The sequence below is a fragment of the Zalophus californianus genome, chromosome 10, assembly GCF_009762305.2.
Source record: "Zalophus californianus isolate mZalCal1 chromosome 10, mZalCal1.pri.v2, whole genome shotgun sequence".
In the NCBI taxonomy this organism is placed as follows: Eukaryota; Metazoa; Chordata; class Mammalia; order Carnivora; family Otariidae; genus Zalophus; species Zalophus californianus.
This window is the reverse complement of record NC_045604.1, coordinates 88719279-88745999: the sequence shown is the minus strand read 5'-3', so window position 1 is coordinate 88745999 and position 26721 is coordinate 88719279. Positions and strand designations below refer to the sequence as shown.

General features: G+C 48.4%; 1 protein-coding gene across 3 annotated transcripts in view; it reads left to right on the top strand.

Moving 5' to 3' along the window:
• Positions 1-313: 313 nt before the first annotated feature.
• SLC5A11 (solute carrier family 5 member 11) overlaps positions 314-26721 on the top strand; it is a 45570-nt gene continuing 19162 nt past the window's right edge. Inside the window, exons 1-9 of one of the 3 annotated variants that reach the window (XM_027613261.1) lie at positions 314-755; positions 10185-10341; positions 12156-12227; positions 13430-13534; positions 14750-14809; positions 15472-15576; positions 16748-16853; positions 19371-19451; positions 21175-21380. In XM_027613261.1, the coding sequence (XP_027469062.1) occupies positions 10207-10341; positions 12156-12227; positions 13430-13534; positions 14750-14809; positions 15472-15576; positions 16748-16853; positions 19371-19451; positions 21175-21380 (870 nt within the window). In that variant the 5' untranslated portion in view covers positions 314-755; positions 10185-10206. The remainder of the gene's footprint in view (positions 756-10184; positions 10342-12155; positions 12228-13429; positions 13535-14749; positions 14810-15471; positions 15577-16747; positions 16854-19370; positions 19452-21174; positions 21381-26721) is intronic. The other 2 variants (XM_027613263.2, XM_027613262.1) reach the window with 2 other exon arrangements.

The window sequence follows — 26721 nt, the reverse complement described above, 5'->3', positions numbered from 1 at the left end:
CGTGAAAGCCTTCTGCTGTCCTCCATTACCTGCCTGTCCTGGTGTCATGGGCCCCTGGCCGTGGCTGGGTCACTCCTGACAGCTCCCCGGGGCTCCAGATGCCTTGTCTTTTTTTTGCCCTGCCTTGGTCTGGAGCACACCCAGGGAAAAGGGGCTGAACAAAGCTTGGGCACTGTCCCTGAGGCCGCGGTGGTGGGGCCCTGGCTGCAAGGGCCCTCCTGGGATTTTTCCGCTGTCCCCGGCCTCCCTCGGCAGCATCCCTCCTCCCCCTCCCCCCAGCCCGTCCCAAGCCCGCCTGTCCCCAGCGTGGAGGCGGGCCGTGGAGGAGTGGGTGAGTGAAGCAGGACAGTGCGGGGCTCCAGCTCCCCTGCCCCTCCCTGCCATGGGCCCCCCTCCAGGTGAAGGCCCCCCATGGAGGCTGCGGAGGGGCGGAGCTCAGGGCATGCCCTCCTCCCCACACGGGCCTGCGTGGAGTTCAAGTTCAAGGGTTCAGGGCTAGGCCTAGCCGCTCCTCTGCCTGGGGAGATCATTCTCTTCCTCTGATCCCTGCTGCAGTGAGGCTGGAATTTGGAGTTTGACCCGCAAGGAGGCTCTCAGCTGTAGGCGGTGCAGGAGAGGGTGGCCACTGTCCTCTCAAGCTTTGGCTGTGAGGGGAGAGGGAGCCCAGGCGTTCCCCCATCTCGCAGCCCCCTCCTGCCTCCGAAGCCACGGACGGCCCCCCGCCCCGGGCAGGCGAGCCCTGAATCTGGAGGAAGGTAAGATTCCTTACCTGCCCCCCCCCAGCCAACCTGACAGCCATTCTCCAAACTGGGGAGGTTGGTCTGGGGACAGGAGGACATGGTGGCAGAGAGGACTCCAGCTGTGAGCAGGGGGCCCGGGGGTGGGGGTGTGGGGCATGGCTCCTCTCCCTGGAGAAGGCTCCTCGCATACCAGGCCACTGGAGTGCGTTTGGGGGGGGACAGCCAGGGACACCAGGCATGTGTCCCTGTTCTTCCATATCCCAAGTTCAGAGACTCAGCTCACTGAGCCTCAGATTCTTACCTGTTTGTTTTTTTTTTTAAGATTTTATTTATTTATTTGACAGAGAGAGACAGAGCGAGAGAAGGGAACACAAGCAGGGGGAGTGGGAGAGGGAGAAGCAGGCTTCCCGCAGAGCAGGAGCCCGATGTGGGACTCGATCCCAGGACCCCGGGATCATGACCTGAGCCGAAGGCAGACGCTTAACCTAAGACTGAGCCACCCAGGTGCCCCTCAGATTCTTATCTGTTAAAGGGGATTATAAACCCCAGCCCAGCCCAGCCTCTAGGCGTGGCGTCTCCGAAGGACCCAAAGAAAAATGCGGGTGGAAATATCTATGTAACAGCAGAAGGCTGGCGGGATACGTTGCTGCCACCAGGGCAAATCTGAGTTTCACTGAAACGTGCTGGGCACGTGCAGAGGGTCTCACTGGACAGTCATCCTGGTCTCACTAGGACACAGCCACCCTAACTCACAGACGGACAGAAAGCCATTAAGAAACATGCCTGAGTTTGCACGGATCGTGAGTGGCAAAGCCAAGACTCAACCGTCACAGCCGCGAGCTGACCCACAACGTCTGGGTTTCCGATAGTGTTCTTTTGAGTGATCCTGGGGACGTGGGAGGAGAGAAGTGCCCTCCCCAGGTCCTGAGGATAGGACTTTGGGGAGGAGGGCCCACAATGTGCAGGGGTATATGTATATAGCAAAAGCTCTGAAAATCCCATGTTTGTTACACAGATGTATATTGAGTGTCAGCTTTGGGGACACCAAGTGAGTAAGGCAGACACAGTCTCTGCCTTCAAGGAGCTTCCAGGGTCTCGGGCACAGGCAGTGATGGGACTCGTACAAATCAGATGTGCTGTTTGATTCGACAGACAGTGAGGAAAAAATGTTTGCTATGATGGCAGATCACTTAAGGACCCAATTTAGATTGAGGCTGAAAGAAAGCTCCTCTGGGGGGCGCCTGGGTGGCTCAGTCGTTAAGCGTCTGCCTTCTGCTCAGGTCATGGTCCCAGGGTCCTGGAATCGAGCCCCGCATCGGGCTCCCTGCTCTGTGGGAAGCCTGCTTCTCCCTCTCCCACTCCCCCTGCTTGTGTTCCCTCTCTCTCTGTGTCTCTCTCTGTCAAATAAATAAAAATCCTTAAAAAAAAAAAAAAAAAAAAGAAAGAAAGAAAGCTCCTCTGGGGAAGGGACAGTTGGGTGACATCTGAAGGATGGGTCAAGCTGGTCAAGCTGAGGCCGTAGGGAAGAGCATTCAGGCAGAGGGGAATGAATTAGGGACCATCAGATTCTGGGAATCGAGAAAGAGACACTGTAAATGCTTTGGTGGTGTGTTGGCATGCCGTGGCTGCTGCTGTCCTCAGGCACATGGTAGGTGCTCACGGACCACTGGATGGATAAGTCAGTGATGACCGCAGGACTTTAGGCTCACGAGTGTCTTGTATGAGCATCAGGGTGGGCGAAGTGGCCTCTTGGGTGGGATGGGGGTGTGCTGAGGTTGAAGAGCATGGTCTCCAAGTAGGATGTGTTTTGTTGGAGAGGCCATGTTGGCATTTGGATGCTCTATTCTCTAGGAAATTATGAGACAAGGTCATCACTCCTGGAATTTTCCCTGCCAAGGGTCCACGTGCCAGGCGGTAGTTACGAGCTCAGGGGTTAAGCCTGGGCTGGACCTGGGTTCAGTCATTTACCAGCATTGTGACCTTGGGCCCGGGGCCTCGGCTTTGTTTTCCTCACCTTTCAATGGGGTTAATCCAAGACCTGACCTCTTGGGGTGCTCTGCATTTAAAATGAGATTTACACATGCAGGTGGTCAGGATCTGCTGGACCACAAAGTCCAGGCTTTTTTTTTTTTTTTATAACAAGGACAGGGACAGACCCAAGTATTCTAGACCTAATCATGTTATATAATGAACTCACCTAATGCTCTTAACAAACCTGTGACAGGTCTGATTACTATCTCCATTTGTTTTTTTTTAAGTAGGGGCTTTTTTTTTTAAGATTTTTATTTATTTGTCAGAGAGAGAGAGGGAGAGAGAGTACAAGTGGGGGGGGCGGCAGGCAGAGGGAGAAGCAGGCTCCCTGCTGAGCAAGGATCCCGATGCGGGGCTCGATCCCAGGACCCTGGGACCATGACCTGAGCTGAAGGCAGACGCTTAACCGACTGAGCCACCCAGGTGCCCCAAGTAAGAGCTTTTTTAAAAAAATTGTTTTATTGTTATGTTAATCACCATACATGACATCATTAGTTTTGGATGTAGTGTTCCATGATTCACTGTTTGTGCATAACACCCAGTGCTCCACGCAGAACGTGCCCTCTTTAATACCCATCACCAGGCCAACGCCCCTCCCCTCTAGAACCCTCAGTTTGTTTTTCAGAGTCCATCATCTCTCATGGTCCAAGTAAGAGCTTTTTTAATGCGGGGCTTGAACTCAGAACCCCGAGATCAAGATCAGACACTTAACCGACTGAGCCACCCAGGTGCCCCTCTATCCCCATTTTGTAGATGGGGAAACTGAGCCTCAGAGAGTTTCCTGGCCCAAGATCACGGAGCTAGTAAGAGGTAGAGTTGGGATTTGAACCAGGCCAGCCATGTAGTTCTAACATCTTTATTAGAGCACATCTCTTTTCCGGAGAGTTTTTGTCTATAATTAAAACTTGTAGTAAAGCTGTCATCTCTGGTCCCTGCAGGGCCCCTCCCTAGTATCTGTCTGTCTTTCATTCTCTGTCCCCACTGATGTGTTTGACATTCTTCGGCAAATAAGCCTGCACCCTGGCAAAATACTCGAGCTATTTTGTGTCTTGGAATGTATTTAACATACGCAGATGGTTTTACGCTGTAAATTTTGTTCTGTTCATTTTTCTTTTGTTATGAAATGTTTCAAGATGCACAAAAGCTAACGAATGATGTTGTACGCTTCCCCGCCCACCGTGGATGCACACAGGGGAGCCAACCTACAGAACCAAATGCCCCCACCCCACCTGCAGCCAAGTTTCCCAGTCTTGTCCTCGCACTGGGGCATGGAAAATTTCCACATCTGCTATGGCAAATTATGTAACGGCTGCAAGGAAAAGGGTGAGCAGCCGTCCCTGGGTGCTGAGCTTCCTTTGTTCTCTGGCCCATCGGTGACTGCGAGGCCAGGGTGTTCTGACAAACAAAGCCGATGTTACAACGCTGGCTTTGTCCAAAGCCAGACTCCCCTTAACCCGGCCCTCCCACACAGAGGGTCCCTCACAGGAGGGGAAGCCGGAGCCCACCCCCAGCTTGGCCATTCTGGAGCAGTGCAAGGGCCAAGGGCTGCCAGGGGCTGGTGAAAGAACCCACCAGGACAAGGGACCATGCCCGCCTTGCTCACTACTTTGTCCTCTGTGTCTAGCACAGAGCCTGGCACATAGCTGGTGCCTAATGTGGAAGAAAACCAGAAGGATGGAGGGAAGGAGTGAGGGATTTGAGCAGATGGGGAAGGAGGTTGGGAGGAAGGGAGGGAATAAAGACAGAGCAGTCAGTATTGGGTGATGGCAGTGCCTGCAGTTGAGGACCTGGTTTTGAATCCCACCTCCGGCATTTCTGTGCCCTAGAAGCAAGGGGCTAGGACCCGAACCCCAGCTCACTGTTCCCTCTTCATGCCTCCCTTTCACACCTGTAAGGGGACTGGTAACTGTGTCTGCCTCACCAGGGTGACCAGATGCGGTAAGAGGCCAGCTGTGAAGTGGGTTCCATGCCTGGTGCACAGTGCTCACGGAATCGCCGAGAAGGGGCGCGTTAGCTTGTGAGCGTGTGGCCCAAGCGGCAGCAGCGGGGTTCCCAGCTTCACTGGTCCCTGCTCCTAGTCCTGCTGTGCAGAAGGGCCAGTCCCTCCTGGCCCCTGGCAGGGCCCCCACCTCCCGGGCACTCAGGAAGAGCCTGGAGCCGGTGCCAGTCTGCCCAGAGCCGCGATGAATAAGTTGTTTATCCGCCCCCACCGCCCTCGGTGCCTGGCGGGCAGAGGCCTGCAAGGGGCAGCTTGGGGGAGGGGCTGGCCCCATGGTCGGCCCACTGCCCGCCCCTCCTGCCTCCCTTTCAGACCTGTTGGGTTCTAGAACAATCTACCCTCCTGCCCAGTTCAGCATCAGTCTCCACCTTGAACTGTTTCCCAAGCTCCTAGCCCTCACCTTTCCCAAAGGCCCTGGATTTGGAAGCAGCAGGTTGAAGTGTTTAAAAACAGGCTGTGAAACCATACAGATGTGGGTTCGAGCCCTGGCTTTGGACATGATGCCAAACCTCCCAGAGCCACAAGCTCTCACCTTGCCTGTAATGTGCAGTAACAGTACCTAATAGGGATTTCATTCCTGAGATAACGTGACAGACCATCTCCTCGAGCCTCCAGAATGTGCCTTTCCCTCCTTTGTTATTATTTTTTAAAATTTAATTTTAGAGAGTGTGAGTGGGGGAAGGGGCAGAAGGCGAGAGAGAGAGCGGGGGCGGGGGGAAGAGAGAGAGAGAGAGTCTCAAGCAGACTCTGCACAGAGTACGGAGCCTGTCTCGGGCTTGATCTCTTGACCCCAAAATCATGATCTGAGCCAAAACCAAGAGCAGGATGCTCAACTGACTGAGCCACCCAGGCACCCCTTTCCTTTATGGGCCTCTGTTCCCCCCCTAGAAACTGCAGCCTCCTTCCCACTTCCTCGCACAAAGGCTTTGCAAGTATCTGGTCCAGGTGGGTTCGTCCGGAGCAGGTTATTACCCCATTTCATAGATGGCAATGATCATGAAATCTAGACTGAGGGGTGAGGGGAATCCCGGCTTCTGCTACTTCCTTCCTCCCGCATTAGGGCACAGTAAGTGTCTGAGCTGGACGAGCCCAGGAGCGGCTGTCTCCCTTCTCTTCCTCCCTCTCCCGCTCTGTCATTTTTCCTTTCCATCAGTGCAGTGGATCCCTGCTTGCTTGGGTCCTCCTTCCCCGGGAGAGGGCCACCACGTCCGAGGTCTGAGCAGCGATGAGCTCCCTTGCAACAATACAAAGCAAGGTGCAGCCCCAGGGAGAAGTCCAGAGCGTGGGAAGGGAACTTAAGATCCTGGAGCGCCCCCCTGAGGCATCTTGTCTAAATGAACATCCAGCTGCCTTGTTTAGGGCAATAAGACATCTCGTAGCAGGAGGTTGTTAAACATCCTACAGTGCACAGGATAACCTTCCCACCCCATAACAGAATGATCCAGCCCAAAATGTCAATAGTTTTGAAGTTGAGCGAATTTACTCTAGGAACAAAGAACATCCTGCTCAAGTAATCAGGTAGTTCTGTCTGTGGGAGGCTCTGATCAGAAGCACGAAAGAAGCATTACCCTGTTGACTAATCACCAAGCCCTACTGATTTTAACCCCAAATTACTTCTCAGATCCTCTGTGCCCCGCTCTCTACTTCATCTCAAGTCTGAGTCATTACACTGTGACCTTCCTGCCTCCCTTCTTCTACTCAAGCTTCCCCCACCCCTGTCTGATCACACTATTCACTTGTCCCTTAACCTAGAGCAAGGGCATACAGCGGATGCATTGCTGCCCATTGGGAGATGCACTGAACATGTATGGGAGCACTTTCAGTTGTGACCATGATTTGGGGGTACCATGGAGGCCAGAGATGCTAGACTCCCCGAAATACACGGAACTGCCCCATGCAATATGAACTTTCAGATATTCTACGAGACCTTCATGTGGGTGAACAACATGCTTATAACTGAGACTAAAACCTACCTTCAGTTTACATGAAACACAAAATGTTGGTTTTTTTTTTTTAATTTTAAAGCAGTGAACGTGCCCGCTTTTATCTCGACAGCATTGTCTCAGATATTTTTCAGAGTGCTTGGTCTTAAAAAGATGGCATATCATGGCAATTGCTTGGACCTTTTTTTTTTAAAGATTTTATTTATTTATTTGACAGAGAGAGAGACAGCGAGAGAGGGAACACAAGCAGGGGGAGTGGGAGAGGGAGAAGCAGGCTTCCCGCTGAGCAAGGAGCCAGATATGGGACTCGATTGCAGGACCCTGGGATCATGACCTGAGCTGAAGGTAGATGCTTAACCATCTGAGCCACCCAGGTGCCCTTTTTTTTTTTTTCTTTAGATTTATTTATTTGAGAGAGAGCGCACGAGTGGGGAGGGACAAAGAGAGGGGGCGTGGAAGAGGGAGAAGCAGGCTTCCCACTGAGCAGGGAGCCCGATGCGGAGCCCGACCCCAGGACCCCGGGATCATGACCTGAGCTGAAGGCAGACGCTTATCCGACTGAGCCACCCAGGCGGTCTGGACTTTGGGGGATCCTGGCTGGCTCAGTCAGTAGAGCATCTGACTCTTGATCTCAGGGTCATGGGTTCAAGCCCCCCACTGGGCATGGAGCCTCCTTAAAAAATAATGAAATCACAAAGTATGCTCACAAATGCAAGCATTTTGTGTATATACACTTGACCCTTGAACAACATGGGTTTGAACTACACAGGTCCACTGACACATAGATTTTTTTTTTTATAAATACAGTGCAGTACTATAAATGTATTTTCTCATATTTTTTTTATATTTTATCTTCTCTACCTTAATTGTAAGAATACAGTATATAGTACATATAACATACAAAATATGTGTTAATCAACTATTATTGGTAAGGCTTCTGGTCAACAGTAGCCTATTTGTAGTGAAATTTGGGGGAGTCAGTAGCTACCTGTGGATTTTCTGCTACACGGGGGTGGGGGTCAGAGGCTGTTCAAGGGTCGACTGTTCAGTTTCTATGCTGGTGTTCCTTTGCAGATCCACTTTTTATTCTGAGTTTGGGGAATAAAATGGCTTCTGACTTTATTTCTCTTAAATTCAAAACTTAGTATCGTAGGTACAAGTGTCTGACTGCCTCTTAGGGTCTGCCCGTGGAGTGAGACAGAATGCAATTGCATGTTGATGTATTCATCATTTTATCATTAATTGATTTCCTTTTATTTCTCTTGGAGTTAAAGCATTGACTTTTTAAAAAATTATTTATTTACTTAATTTTTAATTTTTTGTAGTTTCTTATTTAATTTTTTTGAAAATTTTATTTATTTGAGAGAGAGATTGAGAGAATGTGTGGGAGGAGGGGCAGAGGGAGAAGCAGACCCCCTGCTGAGCAGGGAGCCTGATGGGGGGCTCAAACCCAGGACCCTGGGATCATGACCTGAGCCAAAGGTGGATGCTTGATGACTGAGCCACCCAGGCACCCTACTTACTTTAGAGAAAGAGAGAGAGTGGGCAGAGGCAGAGGGAGAGACAGAATCTTAAGCAGGCTCCACACCCAGCATGGAGCCTGATGTGGGGTTTGATCTCAAGACCCTGAGATCATGACCGGAGCTAAAATCAAGAGTCAGCTGCTCAACCGACTGAGCCACCGAGGCTCCCCAGAATCTGGTGGATTCTTAACTGTGACATGCTTATTTGCACCTCAGTGTGTAGATGCTGTTGTCTTGGCCTGGAATGCTCTCTTATCCCTGCTCTCACATCTAGAACCACCGACTCATTCTTCAAAACTCAGCTTTTATGCTACTGTTTGGATCTCTTCATTGACAGTGAGGTGGTCTTTACCTCACTCACTGAATATTGTAGACAATCCTGTTAATCATGATAATAATAGTGGCCAGAATTTATGGGGCACAACTGTGCAAGCAGTGCACACAGACCTTCATAAGTATGAGCTCACCGCGGTCTCTCAATACACACTCTTATTGACCATTTAGAGAATTTGTCCTGGTTCTCAGGATTGCCCAGTGGTGGAGCCAGCTCTGTGGCTTCTAAGCCCCCATCCTTAACACATCTGCCTCTAAGCACCTCCCCTATATGGAACATCTTTATGTTGTTATCTGATGAGTGAATTTCCCCATTACTGGGCTGCCCGTCGTAGAGGTCAGGGACTGAGTCTTTTCATTCTCATCACCCCAGAGTGGAGTCATACATTAACACAGGAATAAGTCAATGCTTAAATCACTTATGGTCAAAAATCACACTTGGGAATTTTATTAGTTAACAATTACCAGCAGTGTAGCAGCTTGAAACAACACAGGGTTATTATCTTACGGTTCTGGAAGTCAAAAGTTCTAAGTGGGTCTCACTGGGCTAACATCAAGGTGACAGCAGAGCTGAATTCTTTTTGGATGCTCTAGGATGGAACGCATTAATTTGTGTTTCCAGCTTCTAGAAGCCACCTGAGTTCCTTGGTTTGTGGTCCCTATTTTTCCATCTTCAAAGCCAGCAACATTCGGCCAAATCCTTCTCACACAGTCATCTCTGGTTGTCTCTTCTGATTCCCTTTCACTTTTAAGGACCCTGTGGTTGCATTGGGCTCACTCAGATAATCCAGGAAAAAATCTGCAAATTTGATTGTCCTCCGGCCATGTAACTAACATATTCACAGGTTCTGGGGATTAAAATGACACATCCTTGAGGGGGACATTTACCTGCCTACCACAGAAATCCCTTAAATTACACACAAATGCAGGATACTGAGAAACAGCTTAGGATAGTAGTTCAAAGTATGGATTCTGGAGCAAGATCGTTTGCCTTCAAATCCTAGCTCTGCCACTTGAGCTGTATTACCTTAAGCAAGTAACTTATCTTCCCTGTGCCTCAGTTTTACCATCTGTAAAATGGGGATGATGACAGTAGCACTTACTAATAGTAAACACTTAGAATGATGCCCAGCACTTAGGAGGCACTATATGTATCACTAAATATGTGCAATTTTATGGGCCATCCAGCATTGGAATAAGATAGTAGTGTCTAGCTGACCCTCGGACAAAATGGTCAGCTTGACCTTCACCCAGCTCAGAGGTTCCTCAGAAATGGGGAGTAACCCAGGTGTCTTGCTTTACTTACACTCTTGGAGTGGGAAACCGTTTGTACTATTCATGCTGTTTATTCTTTTTAATATTTTGCCAAGTGAGTGACTGAATTGCTAAAAAATCAGCAGTTGATTGGATGTGACTTCACTGTATATGCTGAATGAATGAGTGAACGGATGGACGGACAGATGGGTGGGTGGCTCTGCCTTCCCGGGGGACGGGTCCCCACTACACATCCCCCTGCACTGTCCTCTGGTTTGCGTGCTCCGAGGAGGCAGCCGCGGAGAGGGTGAGAAAAGCGCCTCTGGTTCTGGCATCTGATGCACATTTGCACTTCCCGCAGGAGTGAACGTTTGCTCAGGACCATGGAGAGCAGCTCCAGCAGCCCTCAGCTCACCCAGTCAGAGCCCCTGGAGGCTTTTCCACAGAGGAACCTGGAGCCAGGTGACATTGCCGTGCTGGTTCTGTACTTCCTCTTTGTCCTGGCTGTGGGACTATGGGTAAGCCAGGCCAGGGAAGGCGGGGGAAGAAACTCGCCTAAGGTCATCAAGTAATCCAAACTTGACACTTGTAAAAACGGACCGAGTGTGGATCATAAATCAGGTGTTGTCTTAGGCACTTGCAAATTTGTGTTACCCCATGTACTTTGCACAGATGTCTATGAAGAAGACACTACTACTGTACCCAATTTATAGGCAAGGAAACTGAGGCTCAAAAATGTAAGCTCCTAGGGGCGCCTGGGTGGCTCAGTCATTAAGCGTCTGCTTCGGCTCAGGTCATGATCCCAGGGTCCTGGAATCGAGCCCCACATTGGGCTCCAGCCCCACATTGGGCTCCCTGCTCGGTGGGAAGCCTGCTTTTCCCTCTCCCACTCCCCCTGCTTGTGTTCCCTCTCTCGCTGTGTCTCTCTCTGTCAAGTAGACAAAAAAATCTTTAAAAAAAAATGTAAGCTCCTTGTATGTTAGTTAACAGAGCTGGAGTTAGAAGCCAATATTTCCTTCACTTTGAAAGTCATGTTCTCTTTTCTTTTTTAAAGGAAGATTTGTTTTTTGTTTTGTTTTGTTTTGTTTTTTTAAAGGCAATACAGCCTCATGGTTCAAAAATAAAAGCAACTTAAAATGACATACAGTGAAAAGTCTCACTACTACACTTCCCTTCACAGGTAACTACTGTTGTTAACTTGTTCGCACGTTAGTTTGAGTTTCCTTATGGAAATCCAAGCAAATATTATTGTGTGTATTTACCTCTTTCTTAAATGGGAAATTGCTTATTCTACACATTTTTAAAAAAGATTTTATTATCTGACAGAGAGAGACACAATGAGAGAGGGAACACAAGCAGAGGGAGGGGGAGAGGGAGAACCAGGCTTCCTGCAGAGCCGGGAGCCCGATGTGGGGCTCGATCCCAGGACCCTGGGATCATGACCCGAGCCGAAGGCAGATGTTTAACGACTGAGCCACCCAGGTGCCCTACATGTTGTTTCTTCACCTTGCTATTTTTCACCTATCATAGTCTCTTGGCTATTTTTTCATATCAGTACATAGATGCTTCCTCGCCTTAAAAGTTGCACAGGATTCCATGAGATGATCGTACCGTGATTTATTTAGCCTGTTTTCTTCTGAGGGTCATTTGGATTGCTTCCTGTCTCTTACTGTCACAAACTATGTTGCAGTCAACAAATCAACAAATCTTATACACTCATTATTTTGGATGTGTGCAACTATAATGTAGGATAAATTCCTACAACGTATGAGGTTGTCAGACTGAAGGATGTAGGAGTCTGTAATCATTGAGACCTGGGTCTGAATTCCCGGCCTTTCTGCTCTCTAGAAATATGGCACAAGATAAGTAACTTTGCTTCCAAGCCTCAGGGTCTTCATCTGTTAGGTTGTGGTCTAATGACACCAACTTCATAGAGGTTGGTAGGGAATAACATGAGATGAGCTCTAGAAGCTTAGCATGGTGTCTACCAGCTCTGTTACTGTGATGCTATGCTGCACTCGTTCTCAGGAAATGGTGCCCATCATGAGCTCTCCTACATAAGCCCTGGGTTGAAAACTCAAATACGTAGGTGAGCCGTACATATGCGAAGCAGGGTGTGGCAGGAGTTGTATTGACCCGAAGAATTTGTCTCCTCTAAAGCATTCAAATTAAAATCCTCTTAAACCATGGGTTTAAAAAACAAAACAAAACAAAAAACCCTAAACTATATTTGATGTCCAGATCTGGCCTGCTGGACTCTAGTGGTTGGTAATCTATGGCTCAGGAGCTCTGGGATGCCTCTGATTGTTACCTGCCCTCTTCTTTGTTTCAGTCCACAGTGAAGACCAAGAGAGACACAGTGAAAGGCTACTTCCTAGCTGGAGGGGACATGGTGTGGTGGCCAGTAAGTGATCTTTGATTCAATTAAAGTCACTTCTCAAAGATTCTTCGAGGGCTGATGTTCTGTTTAGCCTTGGGTCTCGCAGGACTCCGGTTGTATGTAGTGTGAAAGTCACAGTCTAGAGAAGGCTTAGCTCCAATGCAAATGTGTTTGAGCAAAAAAGATTCATCAGCTCACCCAAGGGAAAAATCTAGTTAGGCTGGTTTTAGGGATGGCTGAGGGCAAGGGCTCAAGTGTTGTCACTAGGACCTGTTTTCCCTCCCTCCCCTCATCCCTTCTTTCCTTCTTTCCTTCCTTCCATCTGTCCATATCAACTTTTCTTCTTCTGGATAGACACTATTCCCAAACAGGGCCAACTTCATGGCAACAAGATGGCAGACACTGCTCCGGACTTTTCATCTTCTTAAGTTCAGTCCTGTATGGGAAGAGCACCTGCCTCCATGGCAGTATCCCCGGAAAATATTTTATCTCTGATTGTGTCCCATGCCCACCTCTGTGCCAGTCTCTGCCAATCCTCCTGATTACATAAAATAGAAATTCACAGTTTAGTACTAATATATCTTTATCAACCTTCCATCACTGGCTAATCTCTATGTTTAGCCAAGAGAATGCCGGCCTCAGTGATCGAAACTAGCTAGGATTTAGTAACAGAGATTGTGTCCCAGTTCCAGATTTGCAGGAGAGAAAATGTAATTGATCCAGCTTGGGCCAGGTGCCCAGGGCTGTCTGGTCCAATCAGTTGAGACCAGGGATTGGGATCACTGAATATAAGCTTGGCCACTTAGTGTTCTACCAGGAGGGTTATCTACATGCTAAATTAGAAACAGAACTGGAATAGAACACAGGCTTCCTGATTCTCATCATGAAGCACCTTCCACAATACCCGTCATCCTTTTCCCTGGGGTGCTGCATACAGTTGTTCATGTTGTGCACTGCACAACCCTATGGCGCACAATTCACATTTTAGCCATCATAAATATACATGTTTATTATGCTAATTTTTGATGGTTGGAAGTAAAAGAGTCTTGGGGAAGAAGAATCTTTTTCTAATTTGGAAAAAAAAGGTGTCAGATAGGCTAGGGATGGCCCTGCCTCCTCTACTTCTCCTTCTATCTTGGTCCCTCTGGAGCATGGGAAGAACTGAGGGTGGGGAGAAGGTACCATAGACCATAGCTCCAAGATCGGACTTGTCCATCTCCTAACAGGTGGGCGCATCCTTGTTTGCCAGCAACGTGGGAAGTGGACATTTTGTTGGCCTGGCAGGGTCAGGCGCTGCTGCAGGCCTTTCTGTCACTGCTTATGAATTAAATGTAAGTATTTTACCAGGGCGGGTACAGCTCACCCTTTGCCTACTAGGTAGATCCTGGGGGACAGTGTGAATGCCTCATACTTTCATTTATTTATTTTTGTTAAAGATTTTATTTATTTATTTTAGAGAGAGAGAGCAAGAGAGGGAGCGTGAGTGGTGGAAGGGGTGGAGGGAGAGAATCCCAAGCAGTCTCCATGGCTGAGCACAGAGCCCGGGGCGGGGCCAATTCCCTGACCCTGAGATCCTGACCTGAGCTGAAACCAAGAATCGGATGCTCAACTCACCAGGCCACCCAGGCGCCCCTACCCCGTACTTTTTAAAAATAGAGTTGTACTTCATGAGAAAACAAACAAGCACCAAAGGCACCCCTGGTCAGCAAAAATCAGTTTGATCTGCAAGCTTCAGGCTTGTCTGGGTTTGCTTGATCCTGGGACCAGAAGGCCGGGACCCTAAAACACCAATGTGCAGGAGAAGAGGACTCAGAAGCTCTCCCTTGTGGATGCAGAAGATAGAAGGACCTGAAGGGTACCAGTCAGCCATCACAAAAATGTAGTTCTGTGGTTCAGTGGTTCTTAACCTTTTTGGCACCCCACAGACACCCCAGAGATGGGACACACTGTCCTGTGTAGCAGGGCTCGTGCAGGGCATGATGTTCATTGACCGGGCAGGCATGTACTCTTAGTAGTGAGTTTCGTCTTCACAGTGACTAACAATTTTTTTAAAAAACAAGCTTTATTTATTTATTTATTTATTTATTTATTTATTTATTTATTTTTAAGTCGTTTCCACACCCAGCGTGGGGCTCGAACTCACTACCCCGAGCTCGAGAGTGACTCGCTCCACCCACTGAGCCGGCCCCTTAGTGACTAACATTTTTAAAATGCTCATTCTGTGCTGCACACTGCAGTACACTACGCATATTACTGTATGATGGGGTTCACTTAGGGAGCCCATCCTGGCTCACGCCTGGATGAAGGGGGACGACGTGAGGTTTTGGGGGACATTGAATGAGGAGTCACGGGAAAGCTTCTATTTCCACGCTTCCCTCCTTCTTCCCCTTCTCCCATTATCAATGTGGGAATATGATAACCCGGGGAGGATGAGGTACTGAACCCAAGCCTGAGCCAGGCCAGGTGACCTCCAAGTGCGGAGGGAAATCCAAATCAGCACCTCGATGTAGGTGGGAGCTGAGTCCTGATTCTGTTTTCTCGGGCAGGGCCTGTTCTCTGTGTTGATGTTGGCCTGGATCTTCCTCCCCATCTACATAGCTGGGCAGGTGAGTTGGGGTGCTCTGGGATGCGGAGACCCTTGGGGAAGGTCACCCTCGAGTTCCCTCCCTCCCACCTGAGGACATCCGTTAGCCAGTCCCTGGGAGCTCCCTGCATGGTGAAGGATGCTGCCCAGGCGATACCGGGGAGCCCTGTCCTCAGCACCTCCCACCTCCTGGCCCATGAGGAAGATGGGCACAGGCTTTCAGATGTTTCATGTTTCAGAAACATTTTTTTTCAGTGCCTCACACAGTGATAGATGGGTATATCCCCCTGCACAGAACCCCAATTCCTCCACACCCCACTCCTCTGCCCGTTTCCTCCTTCCTTCTTTTTTTTTTTTTTTTTAAGATTTTATTCATTTGAGAGAGAGAGCGAGCACAAGCAGGGGGAAGGGCAGAAGGAGAAGCAGGGTCGCCTTGGAGCAGGGAGCCCGACTCAAGACTCGATCCCAGGATACTGGGATCATGACCTGAGCCGAAGGCAGATGTGTAACCCACTGAGCCACCCCCTGCCCCCATTTTCTCCTCCCTTCTTAAGTCTATGATTAAGAAGACCATCAGTGCTGCTGAGTTTGGAGAGGACATGGGGAGGGGAGGGGAAGGGCCAGTGCCCTGAGGCCATTTGCCCCAAATTGGGTGGGTGGTGACCGCTCAGCTCTGGCCCCCAGGTCACCACGATGCCAGAATACCTAAGGAAGCGCTTCGGTGGCAACAGGATCCCTGTCATCCTGGCTGTGCTCTACCTGTTCATTTACATCTTCACCAAGATCTCGGTAAGGCGGGGACGCAGCCTGGCCACGTCCCTACAGCCTGGTGAGAAGATCGATTACAGCCATTAGTCGTGTGTCCTGCGCATGCATTTCCTACCCTTGGGCAGGCTTCAGGGAGCTTGGTAGATGGGAGGGGTGGGGAAGAGGGTAAGCATGGGGAGGAAGTTGGGAGAAAAGGTAGAGGGAAGGACACCTCTTTCCACTCCCGCTTTGGCAACATGTCAGGGTGGTGCAGGTCTCAGAACGGGACTCTTTGAGAGCCCTGCCAGGCCTTGGTGGGGGGCTGTTCTTTTCCTCCTGGGATCAGGCCGTCATCAGGTATTCATCAGGTGTGCTGAGGCGCATTGGGCCTGCCCCATCCTGGCCTTTGGTTGGATGGGCAGATCTCCAGAAAGAGGCCAAGAGCAGATGCACTGCAGCCTCCAGGCACGTGTGCTCAGCCAGCCTGACTCAACGCTGATGCTGTCTCCGCTTCCAGCTGGGGCTGGGGAGAGCTTGCCCCAAGTGGGGGGGTGGTGCAGAGAAATTGCATTAATCCAAACAACAATAATGGACTCTACACCAGCTGCAGGCTTGAAAGACAGACGTTCGATGACAGCATCCTTTCAGAACTCTGCCTCTCAGTCTGGTGGGAAGCTATAGATGTGGGGAAGCTTTCACAGGGGAAGTTATGACCGAGGATGATTACCAACTGGGGAGAGGGGGACTGGCATTCCAGATGGATGAGCAGGGCTTGTTAGGGAAGCAGGGAATGTGAAGGGAGTGAAGGAAATGAGGCCAAGGGGCGAGCAGACTGTGAAGCTTGGCATGCAATTCTAATGTATTTATGTAGACATTATCATGGGGGCCATGGGGGGGCACTGAAGAATTTTAATGAGCAGGAGAAGGATGTTTGATCATGACAGTATTTGATAAAGGTTGCAGTGTTGAGGGTGGAAGGTGGAAGCCCAAGAGTAGAAGCAAGACCACTGAGGAGGTTGTTGTATTAGCCCAGTGAATGGGTGTCACATGTAACTGCCCACAGGGCTGCAATTGGAGAACCCTGATCTGGGAAGAGGTGGCTGAAGAAAGGGGAGTAGAGAACTCTTCCATGTTTGCCAGAATCCAGGCCTAGCAGAGCCTGTGCTGAAAATGTCCCTCCTTTCATTCATCTGGCAACTTCCTGTCTCCCCAGGTGGACATGTATGCAGGCGCCATCTTTATCCAGCAGTCTCTGCACCTCGATCTCTACCTGGCCATAGTTGGGCTGTTGGCCATCACGGCTCTGTACACTGTTGCAGGTGTGTCTGAACAAGGGGTGATGCTTGAGAGACTGTGGCCCACCGCCCCCCCAATCTTTTCCTGGCCCATGTTCTGATGTTCCCATGTGTTAAAACCATTCATTTATTACATCTCACTCCACAACCCCAGACAAGGTGATTTCTCTTAGCCATTGTCCAAAGGAAGAAGGTTTCCCAGTTAGAAGGAGGATTTAAAAATGCACCACAACTGCATCAAGCTATTTTCCATTTGTTTATTGAAGAACTATCAGTGCATATTTATTCACGTGCACTCTGTAAAGCTAGAGGGTAAGCGGCTCTAATTCTGGAGCTGAGGTCAGGCAGCCTCCTCTTTCCCCATCAGAGCTGCATTGTAGGAGAGAGACTGGCCTATAGTAGGACCCGGACAAGTATCTGGTTTGGAATATTTGCCTTTTTATTTTCATTCTGCTCCAGCTTCACCCTTGTCTGTCTCCTTTTGGTGTAATATAATCCCTTCTGCAAATATATCTGTATATTACCTAGTATGTGCGAGACATCATGCTAGGAATGGGGCAGAGCAGTAAACAAAACAGACAAAACCTTTACCCGAAGGGACTTTATATTCTAATGGGGAGACAGACAACGAACAAGGAAACGAAGATATTTCTTGGTATATCATGGTATATCAGGATATATTAGTATAATCTGATAAGTGTTCCGAAGGAAGTTTAAGCAGGGCAAGATGGGGAGTGATGGCATAAGGGAGTTTTGTTTTTTGTTTTTTTCCACATAGAATGTCCGGGGAAGGCCTTTGTAAAGTGATGCTTGAACCACATTTAAATGATATGAAGGCAGCTCTAAAGAGAAGCGCAGGGGAAGGGAAGTCCAGGCAGAGGGCATTTGTAAGTAAAGACTCTTAGGATGAGAACATGCTGATTTGGGAAACAAAAGGGCGGTCACTGTGGCTGACGCTGAGCGAGCAAATGGTTGTTCGGGCCACGTCCCGCTCAGCTCCAGGGGCCGTTCCCACAAGCCAGAGAGGGATGCACGCCTGGCACTGTGTGGTAGAGCAGCCCTAATGAGGGAGAAAGACCAGCCACCAGCGCCTCGCAGGGGACAAAATGTGCCTGGATTTTGTTCTAAGTGCCGTGGATCTCCACTGGAGGCTCTAAGCGGAAAAGCAACTAAATTGAACATATGCAAAGGCCCCCCGAAGGATCTCAGGGGGGTCAGCACTCATGGAAGCCCTGTGCCTGGAGCCCAGGAAAACAGAAGGGCTAGTGGCAATAGCCGGTTTATCTTTGTGTTTCCTTGTTTGGGGGTCTGTGTCCCCATTACACTGATCTCTCTGAGGACCGGGGACATGCTGTTTTGTTTGCCTCTCTTTCCCTACCACATAGAGCTTGGCGGGGCGCTCCCCAGAGATTCGGTGAACAATTGAATAAAACACTGAACCCAGTGCGTGGCGCATGATAAATGCTCATAATCGTCAGTATAGAAATAATGCTGGCTTTTAGTGGTGGGATCTCACCACGCTCAGGCCGGCTAATTGCAGCAGTGGGCTGGGGCCACAACAGACCCCGGCTCTCTCTCCACGTTTGTGACGGGGCCCTGTTCCCACTGGCAAGGAGGCAGAATCAGAGTAGAACACCACAGCTCTGTGCAGCGTTTTTTGTTTTTTTTAAGATTTTATTTATTTATTGTCAGCATAAGGCAGGGAGAGTAGCAGGCAGAGGGAGCAGGGAGCCTGATGCAGGACTCGATCCCAGGACCCTGGGATCATGACCTGAGCTGAAGGCAGGTGCTTAACCGACTGAACCACCCAGGTTCCCCTCTGTGCATGTTTTGTATTGCATACTGACTTTGCCCACTAGTAAACGTGCTCATATCAGAGAAGCATCTCTTTCCCCTTTGGGAAGAAGGAAGAGGGAGGTATGGTACAGAGAAGAGACTGGAAAGATCGCCCTGTCCAGATGTCGACAGACTTGCTGCCATTAATTATATGACTATGATCAGCTGGTCTCACCGGGCTCTGTTGAGAACAGGAGGTTGATGACATCTGGCACGGCTGTCTGGGGCAAGGTGGACTCACTCACTTGGGCGGCTGGTGGTTGGCATGGGCTCTCAGCTGAGCTTCCCCCCACCCCATGTGAGCCATCACCCTCTGGGAGGCAAGCGTGGGCTATTTAAAGAAGCACGGTGGTCTCAGGACAACACGAGAGCAAGAGCAGAAGCTTCCGGGCCCTTGAGGCTTAGGCTTCGAGCTGCACAGTATCACTCCCACCATGTTCTGCTGGTCAAAGCAAGCCATCTGGCCAAGCTCCTCGTTAAGAGGTAGAGAAATCAGCTTCACCTCAACATGGAAGGAGCAGCAAAACCACAGTGCAATATGGGCATGTGCTCAGGAAGGCAGTACTTTGGCCATCTTTGCAAACAACACTAAGAAATCTCCTCAGGCAGGTTGAACTTGCAGGTTCTGTCTGCTCCCCAGGGTAACTCCTCTCCACCATGGTACCCGACTCTCACCTCGGTGCTTATGCCCACCCCTACCCCCAGGTGGCCTGGCTGCTGTGATCTACACGGATGCCCTGCAGACTCTGATCATGCTTATAGGAGCACTCATCCTGATGGGCTACAGTAAGTGGGGCCCCAGGGCCACTTGGGTGGATGACAACCCCTCTCTCAGTGACATCTGCTTTCATCACTGTGATCAGCAAGCCCAGGGTCAAAGCATACCACGGGGGCATTCCAGTCACGGGTGATTTGCTTGAGACATGGTTATTTTAGCTGGAAGAGAACTGGGCTTATGGAAACTTACTGTTTTGTTTTGTGTTTTTTTAAGATTTATTTTAGAGGACAGGGGAGGGGAGGGCAGAAGAAGAGAGAATCTCCAGCAGACCCCCTGCTGAGTGAGAAGCCCCATGTGGGGCTCCATCCCACGACCCCAAGATCATGACCTGAGCTGAAATCAAGAGTCAGCCTCTTAAGCGACTGAGCCACCCAGGTGCCCCTAAGTGGTATATACTTCTCTGTCATTTTACTTTGAACCTATCTATGTCTTTATAAACATAGATATGTGTTTATACAAACATACATATATTTCCTATTCTTTATATTTTAAGTGGGTTTCTTGTCGACATCATATAGTTGGGTCTTACTTTTTATCCAATCTGACGATTTCTATCTTGTCATTTGCATCTGTGGGTCAAGTACATTTATGTACTGATTGATAGGGATGGATTAAAATCTGCAATCCTGTCAGCTGTTGTCCATTTGTTCCAAGTGTCCTCTGGCTCCATTTTTCTTCTTTTAAAAAATTATTTTGGTGTTGGCCCTAAAGTCTACAATGTCCATCTCAGTCTTACTTCTAATATTATCCTACTGCATCATGTATCATTTAAGAAGCTTACAATATTCCACTCCCAAATGCTCCCTCCCGTCTTCTGTGTTATTGTTATCATACATTTACACATGTCCTAAACCCCGATACCCTGCTACAAGTTTTGCTTTACACAGTAGATTATCTTTTAGAGTGATTAAAAAGAAGAAAAAAAGCCTTAAAAAAATCTTTTGGGGGCACCTGGGTGGCTCAGTTGGAAGAGCTTGAGACTCTTGATCTTGGGGTTGTGAGTTCAAGCCCCACATTGGGTGTGGACATTACTTTAAAAAAATCTTAAGGGTTGCTTGGGTGGCTCAGTCGGTTAAGTGTCTGCCTTTTGCTCAGGTTGTGATCCCAGGGTCCTGGGATCCAGCCCCGCATCAGGCTCCAGCCCCGCATCGGGCTCCTTGCTCATGGGGGAGCCTACTTCTCCCTCTCCCTCTGCCTGCTGCTCACCCTGCTTGTGCTCTCTCTCACTACCTCTTCTCTCTCTCTGCGTCAGATACATAAAAATCTTTAAAAAAGAGAAAAGAAACCAAATTGTTATTACAGGGGAGCCTGGCTGGCTCAGTTGGTGGAGTGTGTGACACTTGATCTCAGGGTTGTGAGTTCGAGCCCCATGTTGGGCATAGAGAGTACTTAAAAATAAATAAATAGTTATTAGACCTACTGCTAGGTCTTACTGTTTAATGGAGCAAATAACTACTAAGCCACAGTTTTTGTGTTTTGACAATTGCTGTCACTATATCCGGTTTCCTTTATAATCCTATGTATTTTGTATTATGCATTGTTATTAATATTCTGAGAAGCAATACACAATCACCACCAAAAGCATAAAAACAAGGCTGAGAACCTTTAAGGTGAATAACTTTCCTTGTTAGCGCTGCTACAAGTAGGTTGTCACCCACCCAGCCATCGCCTGACCACTCGCCATGGATTGCTTTGAGTTTCTGACAAATTTGGGCTTCCTCTGCGTTTTAGGTTTTGCTGCAGTTGGTGGGATGGAAGGCCTGAAGGAGAAGTACTTCTTGGCGGTGGCGAGCAACCGGAGTGAGAACAATAGCTGCGGGCTGCCCCGAAAAGATGCCTTCCATATTTTCCGAGACCCCCTGACTTCCGATCTCCCTTGGCCCGGGACCCTACTTGGAATGTCCATTCCGTCCCTCTGGTACTGGTGCACGGATCAGGTACAGGGCAGCTGATGAGGAAGCACCTCCGGGACGCTTCTTTGCTTGAGGGGCTGGAGACTGGGCTGGTTTCCTCCATCTCTTCTCTTGTTTGCTTCCCCCACCCCCGCCCGCCCCCGCAAGCTCGACTACACCTTCTTTCCTACTGCTCTACATTATTTTACTTCTTGAGCTTGCTCATGTAATGGCAAATCCAGGGCTACTAATATTTGCAAAGGGGAACTGTTTTTTGTTTGTTTTTAAAGATTGACTTAATTATTTTGAGAGAGAGACAGAGCAGGGTGAGGGGCAGAGGGAGACAATCTCAAGCAGACTGCTCAGCACAGAGCCCGATGCGGGGCTCGATCCCAGGACCCTGAGATTATGACCTGAGCTAAAGGCAGACACTTAACGACTGAGCCACCCAGGTGCCCGAGATGATACATTTTAAATGGAGTTTAAAATTGATTTCGGGTATCATTTACTCAACAAATATTCACTGGGTGCCCTCTGTGTACTAGACACTTGGAAATCATGAGTACACACATCAGACAGGACTCTCTTCTCTCCTGGAGCTCACTTTCTTCTAGTTGGGGGGTAGACAGACAATAAGTAAATTATATGGAATATTTAAAAGTGATAAATGCAATTTTTTTTTAAAGCAGGGTAGGGAAAGAGGGGTTAAGAAGGTGGGAATGCAGTTTATTTACTTTTTAAAAAGATTTTATTTATTCCTTTGAGAGAGAGAGAGAGAGCACGAGCAGGGGGAGAGGCAGAGGCAGAGGGAGAAGCAGGCTCCCCATTGAGCAGGGAGCCCAACGCGGGGCTCGATTCCAGGACCCTGAGATCATGATCTGAGCCGAAGGCAGTCACTTAACCAATGGAACCACACAGGCACCCCAGGGCTGATGGAAGTTTAAAGTAACCATCACGGAGTAGGGCAACTGAATTTATGCAGGTGACCGTGCCAAGAACAGAGCCCAGTTCCCCCCATGGGCCAGAGTTCCTCTATACCCGGGCAGTGGTGGGCACAATACGCATGCCCCTTTAAGGCGAGACCATCATTGGCAAATCTCCTTTCCCCCCACCAAGCAAATCTCAGGTAGGAGAGAGTTTGGGACACAGTATAAGATCTAGGCTAATAGCATGGGCTTTAAATGTCACAGGCCTAGAATCAAGTTCTGGGGGCATTGGAATACTAACATCTTGTTTCCTTGTTTCCTTACTAACAGTGTGGTTACTAATGGTTACAGAAGAGGGAAGCATGAGGAATTTGGCCATAATCCTTTGGTCACAGGGACAGTTAATAAACCATTAAAAACATTTACATTTTTGCGATGGTTTATGTTAGTGCTCTTGACACAGCTCACCACCAGCTGATACTTCTGAATTTATACAAATATTTCCTTGAGATGCCTCAAGCCCTTCTTAGCTGGAATTCCAGCATGCACCCTGTGAAAGCCACCTCCAACCCACCGGAGTTGTTCAGGAGCCTGGGGACTTAGTCACAGAGGACTCAGTCTCCTTCCAAATGCCAGGCAGGGCAAGAGGGCCTAGAAACCTAAGCCCACCTTGACCATGTGACTTTGGTCTTGATCACACGGTGTAGCCGCTGACCTGGGTTCTGCAGAGTCCCGAGACTACATTGCTTCACTGTGCTGGTCCTGCCCTAGGGAACGTAGAGCTTTGCTAGCTAATTTTAAGATTTTATTTATTTATTAGAGGGAGAGGGAGAGCTCACGGGCATGCGTGTGCAGGGGGAGATGCAGTGGGAGAGGGAGAGAGAATCTCAAGCAGACTCTGCACTCACCACAGAACCCCACACAGGGCTCGATCTCACAACCCTCAGATCATGACCTGAGCCGAAGTCAAGAGTTGGACGCTCAACTGACAGAGCCACCCAGGTTCCCTTAGGCTAATTTTAGAACAGGAGAAAGGCAAAACTAAGCATTTGTGATTCACTGACAGAGAATATTCCAGATCTTCCTGGGTTGAGACTAAAAAGATAAGTAACAACGGACAATCGTAATGGCACTTAAACGTTTACTGCTGCTGTGCTGTGGCCAGTCCCTGGTCTAACCATTCTACATGAATTAATTCCTTTTCATACCATCCCTCTGAACTGTGGTTCCGTTACTTGGGCCTGGGGGGTTGTCCTACAGGGGGATCCCCTTCCCCTCGGGCTTGTGGGTTTTCAAGGAACACAGATCTTTTCAGACATACTCAGCTGCTTCTTAAATTGATGTTTATATTCTCCACTTCACGGGAATAAAAGCCAGAATCCTTTTTGGTCACAGTTTTGGATCTCTAGTAGAAAGGGCTTTGTTTTCCAAAGCTATAAATGCTTTCCTCTCAGCTTCCAGAGGGACGGGCTAGGATTAAACCCTGGGTGCCTCTTTGGGCACCTTACTGAAGCAGCCAGATGTATTCTATAGACCCTGATATCCTCACATTTTACTACCACATTCTAAAGTGTTCTAGAAGGCTGCCTGTGTGGCTTAGTCGGTTAAGCGTCTGCCTTCGGCTCGGGTCATGATCCCATGATCCCTGCACTGGGCTCCCTGCTCGGCTGAGAGCCTGCTTCTCCCTCTCTCTCTGCTGTTCTCCCTGCTTGTGCTCTCTCTCTGTCAAGTAAATAAATAAAATCTTTAAAAAATTAAAAAAAAAATAAAGTATTCTAGAAAACCTCAGTAGGTATATATCTGGAGTTCTAAAAAATAACATAACAGTTAAACCAAATTCTATAAATTTTTTTAAAGATTTACTTATTGATTTGAGAGGGGGAGAGAGAGAGAGAGCATGAGGTGGGGAGGGGCAGGGAGAGAGGGAGAGAGAGAAACTCAAGCAGATTCCACACTGAGCAGGGAGCCCAACACAGGGCTCTATCTCACAACCCTGAGATCACGACCTGAGCCGAAACCAAGAGTCAGATGCTCAGCTGACTGCACCACCCAGGCGCTCCCATTAAACCAACCTCTAAACAAGGATGGCTAACTTCCCAGCTCTGAATTGAGGGCCTCCATGCTCCCCACCTTTTCCTCACATAAGCCAACCCTACATTTTAGAGTCTTTCGCTTTATGGCAACCAAACAAATATAATTTATGCCTGTCAGGGTACATTTGGTTGCAAGTGACCAAAAAAAAAAAAAAAAAAATTTCAAACTGAACTATCTCACAGAAAGGATGGGGGATGTAGTAGCTCATGGAATACAAACAGGAAGTTGAACGAACCTTCAGAAACTACTGGAACATATTCTGGTTTCCCCCTCCATCATCCATCTTTATCACCTATAATTTTGTTGCCTCCCACTGCAGACCAACAGGAAAGAAGCTGGAAACTCCCTAAGTCCCAGTCCAAAAATCCTGTAGAAGGGTCTAGCATGGGTCAGGTGCCTACCCCTGGATTAGGCAACTGTGCCCAAGATGATAGTGTAGCCATGTGGACAGGGCGTGGGTTTCAAAAGAAGGAGCAGGACACTCTAGGAAGACTACCCAATTAATGCCCACTGTCAAAAAAACTGGGAAGAATCCCAACTTTGTCCTGCTCATCATAGCAGTGGTAATGATTTGAGATTTCATTCCCTTTCTTTAAAAAATAATTTTTATTGTTATGTTAATCACCATACATTACATCATTAGTTTGTGATGTACTGTTCCATGATTCATTGTTTGGGCATAACACCCAGCGCTCCACGCAGAATGTGCCCTCTTTAATACCCATCACCAGGCTAACCCATCCCCCCACCCCCCTCCCCTCTAGAACCCTCAGTTTCTTTTTCAGAGTCCATCGTCTCTCATGGTTCGTCTCCCCCTCTGACTTAATTCCCTTCATTCTTCCCTTCCTGCTATCTTCTTCTTCTTCTTTTTTTTTTTCTTAACATATATTGCATTATTTGTTTCAGAAGTACAGATCCGTGATTCATCAGTCTTGTACAATTCACAGTGCTCACCATAGCACATACCCTCCCCAATGCCTATCACCGAGCCACCCAATCCCTCCCACCGCCCACCACTCCAGTAACCCTGTTTGTTTCCTGAGATTAAGAATTCCTCATATCAGTGAGGTCATATGATACATGTCTTTCTCTGATTGACTTATTTCACTCAACATAACAACCTCCAGTTCTATCCACGTCGTTGCAAATGGCAAGATCTCATTCCTTTTGATGGCTGCATAATATTCCATTGCATATATATACACATCTTCTTTATTCATTCATCTGTCGATGGACATCTTGGCTCTTTCCACAGTTTGGCTGTTGTGGACATTGCTGCTATAAACATCGGGGTGCACGTACCCCTTCGGGTCCCTACATTTGTATCTTTGGGGTAAATACCCAGTAGTGCAATTGCTGGATCATATGGTAGCTCTATTTTCAACTGTTTGAGGAACCTCCATACTGTTTTCCAGAGAGGTTGCCCCAGCTTGCATTCCCACCAACAGTGTAGGAGGGTTCCCCTTTCTCCGCATCCCTGCCAACATCTGTCGTTTCCTGACTTGTTAATTTTAGCCATTCTGACTTGTGTGAGGTGATATCTCACTGAGGTTTTGATTTGGATTTCCCTGATGCCCAGCGATGTTGAGCACTTTTTCATGTGTCTGTTGGCCATTTGGATGTCTTCTTTGGAAAAATGTCTGTTCATGTCTTCTGCCCATTTCTTGATTGGATTATTTGTTCTTTGGGTGTTGAGTTTGATAAGTTCTTTGTAGATTTTGGATACTAGCCCTTTATCTGATATGTCATTTGCAAATATCTTCTCCCATTCTGTCGGTTGTCTTTTGGTTTTGTGGACTGTTTCTTTTGCTATGCAAAAGCTTTTTATCTTGATGAAATCCCAATAGTTCATTTTTGCCCTGGCTTCCCTTGCTTTTGGCGATGTTTCTAAGAAGAAGTTGCTGTGGCTGAGGTGGAAGAGGTTGCTGCCTGTGTTCTCCTTTGGGATTTTGATGGACTCCTGTCTCACGTTTAGGTTTTTCAACCATTTGGAGTCTATTTTTGTGTGTGGTGTAAGGAAATGGACCAGTTTCATTCTTCTGCATGTGGCTGTCCAATTTTCCCAACACCATTTGTGGAAGAGACTGTCTTTTTTCCATCGGACATTCTTTCCTGCTTTGTCAAAGATGAGTTGACCATAGAGTTGAGGGTCCATTTCTGGGCTCTCGATTCTGTTCCATTGATCTCTGTGTCTGTTTTTGTGCCAGTACCATACTGTCTTGATGATGACAGCTTTGTAATAGAGCTGGAAGTCCGGAATTGTGTTGCCGCCAGCTTTGCTTTTCTTTGTCAACATTCCTCTGCCTATTCGGGGTCTCTTCTGGTTCCATACAAATTTTAGGATTATTTGTTCCATTTCTTTGAAA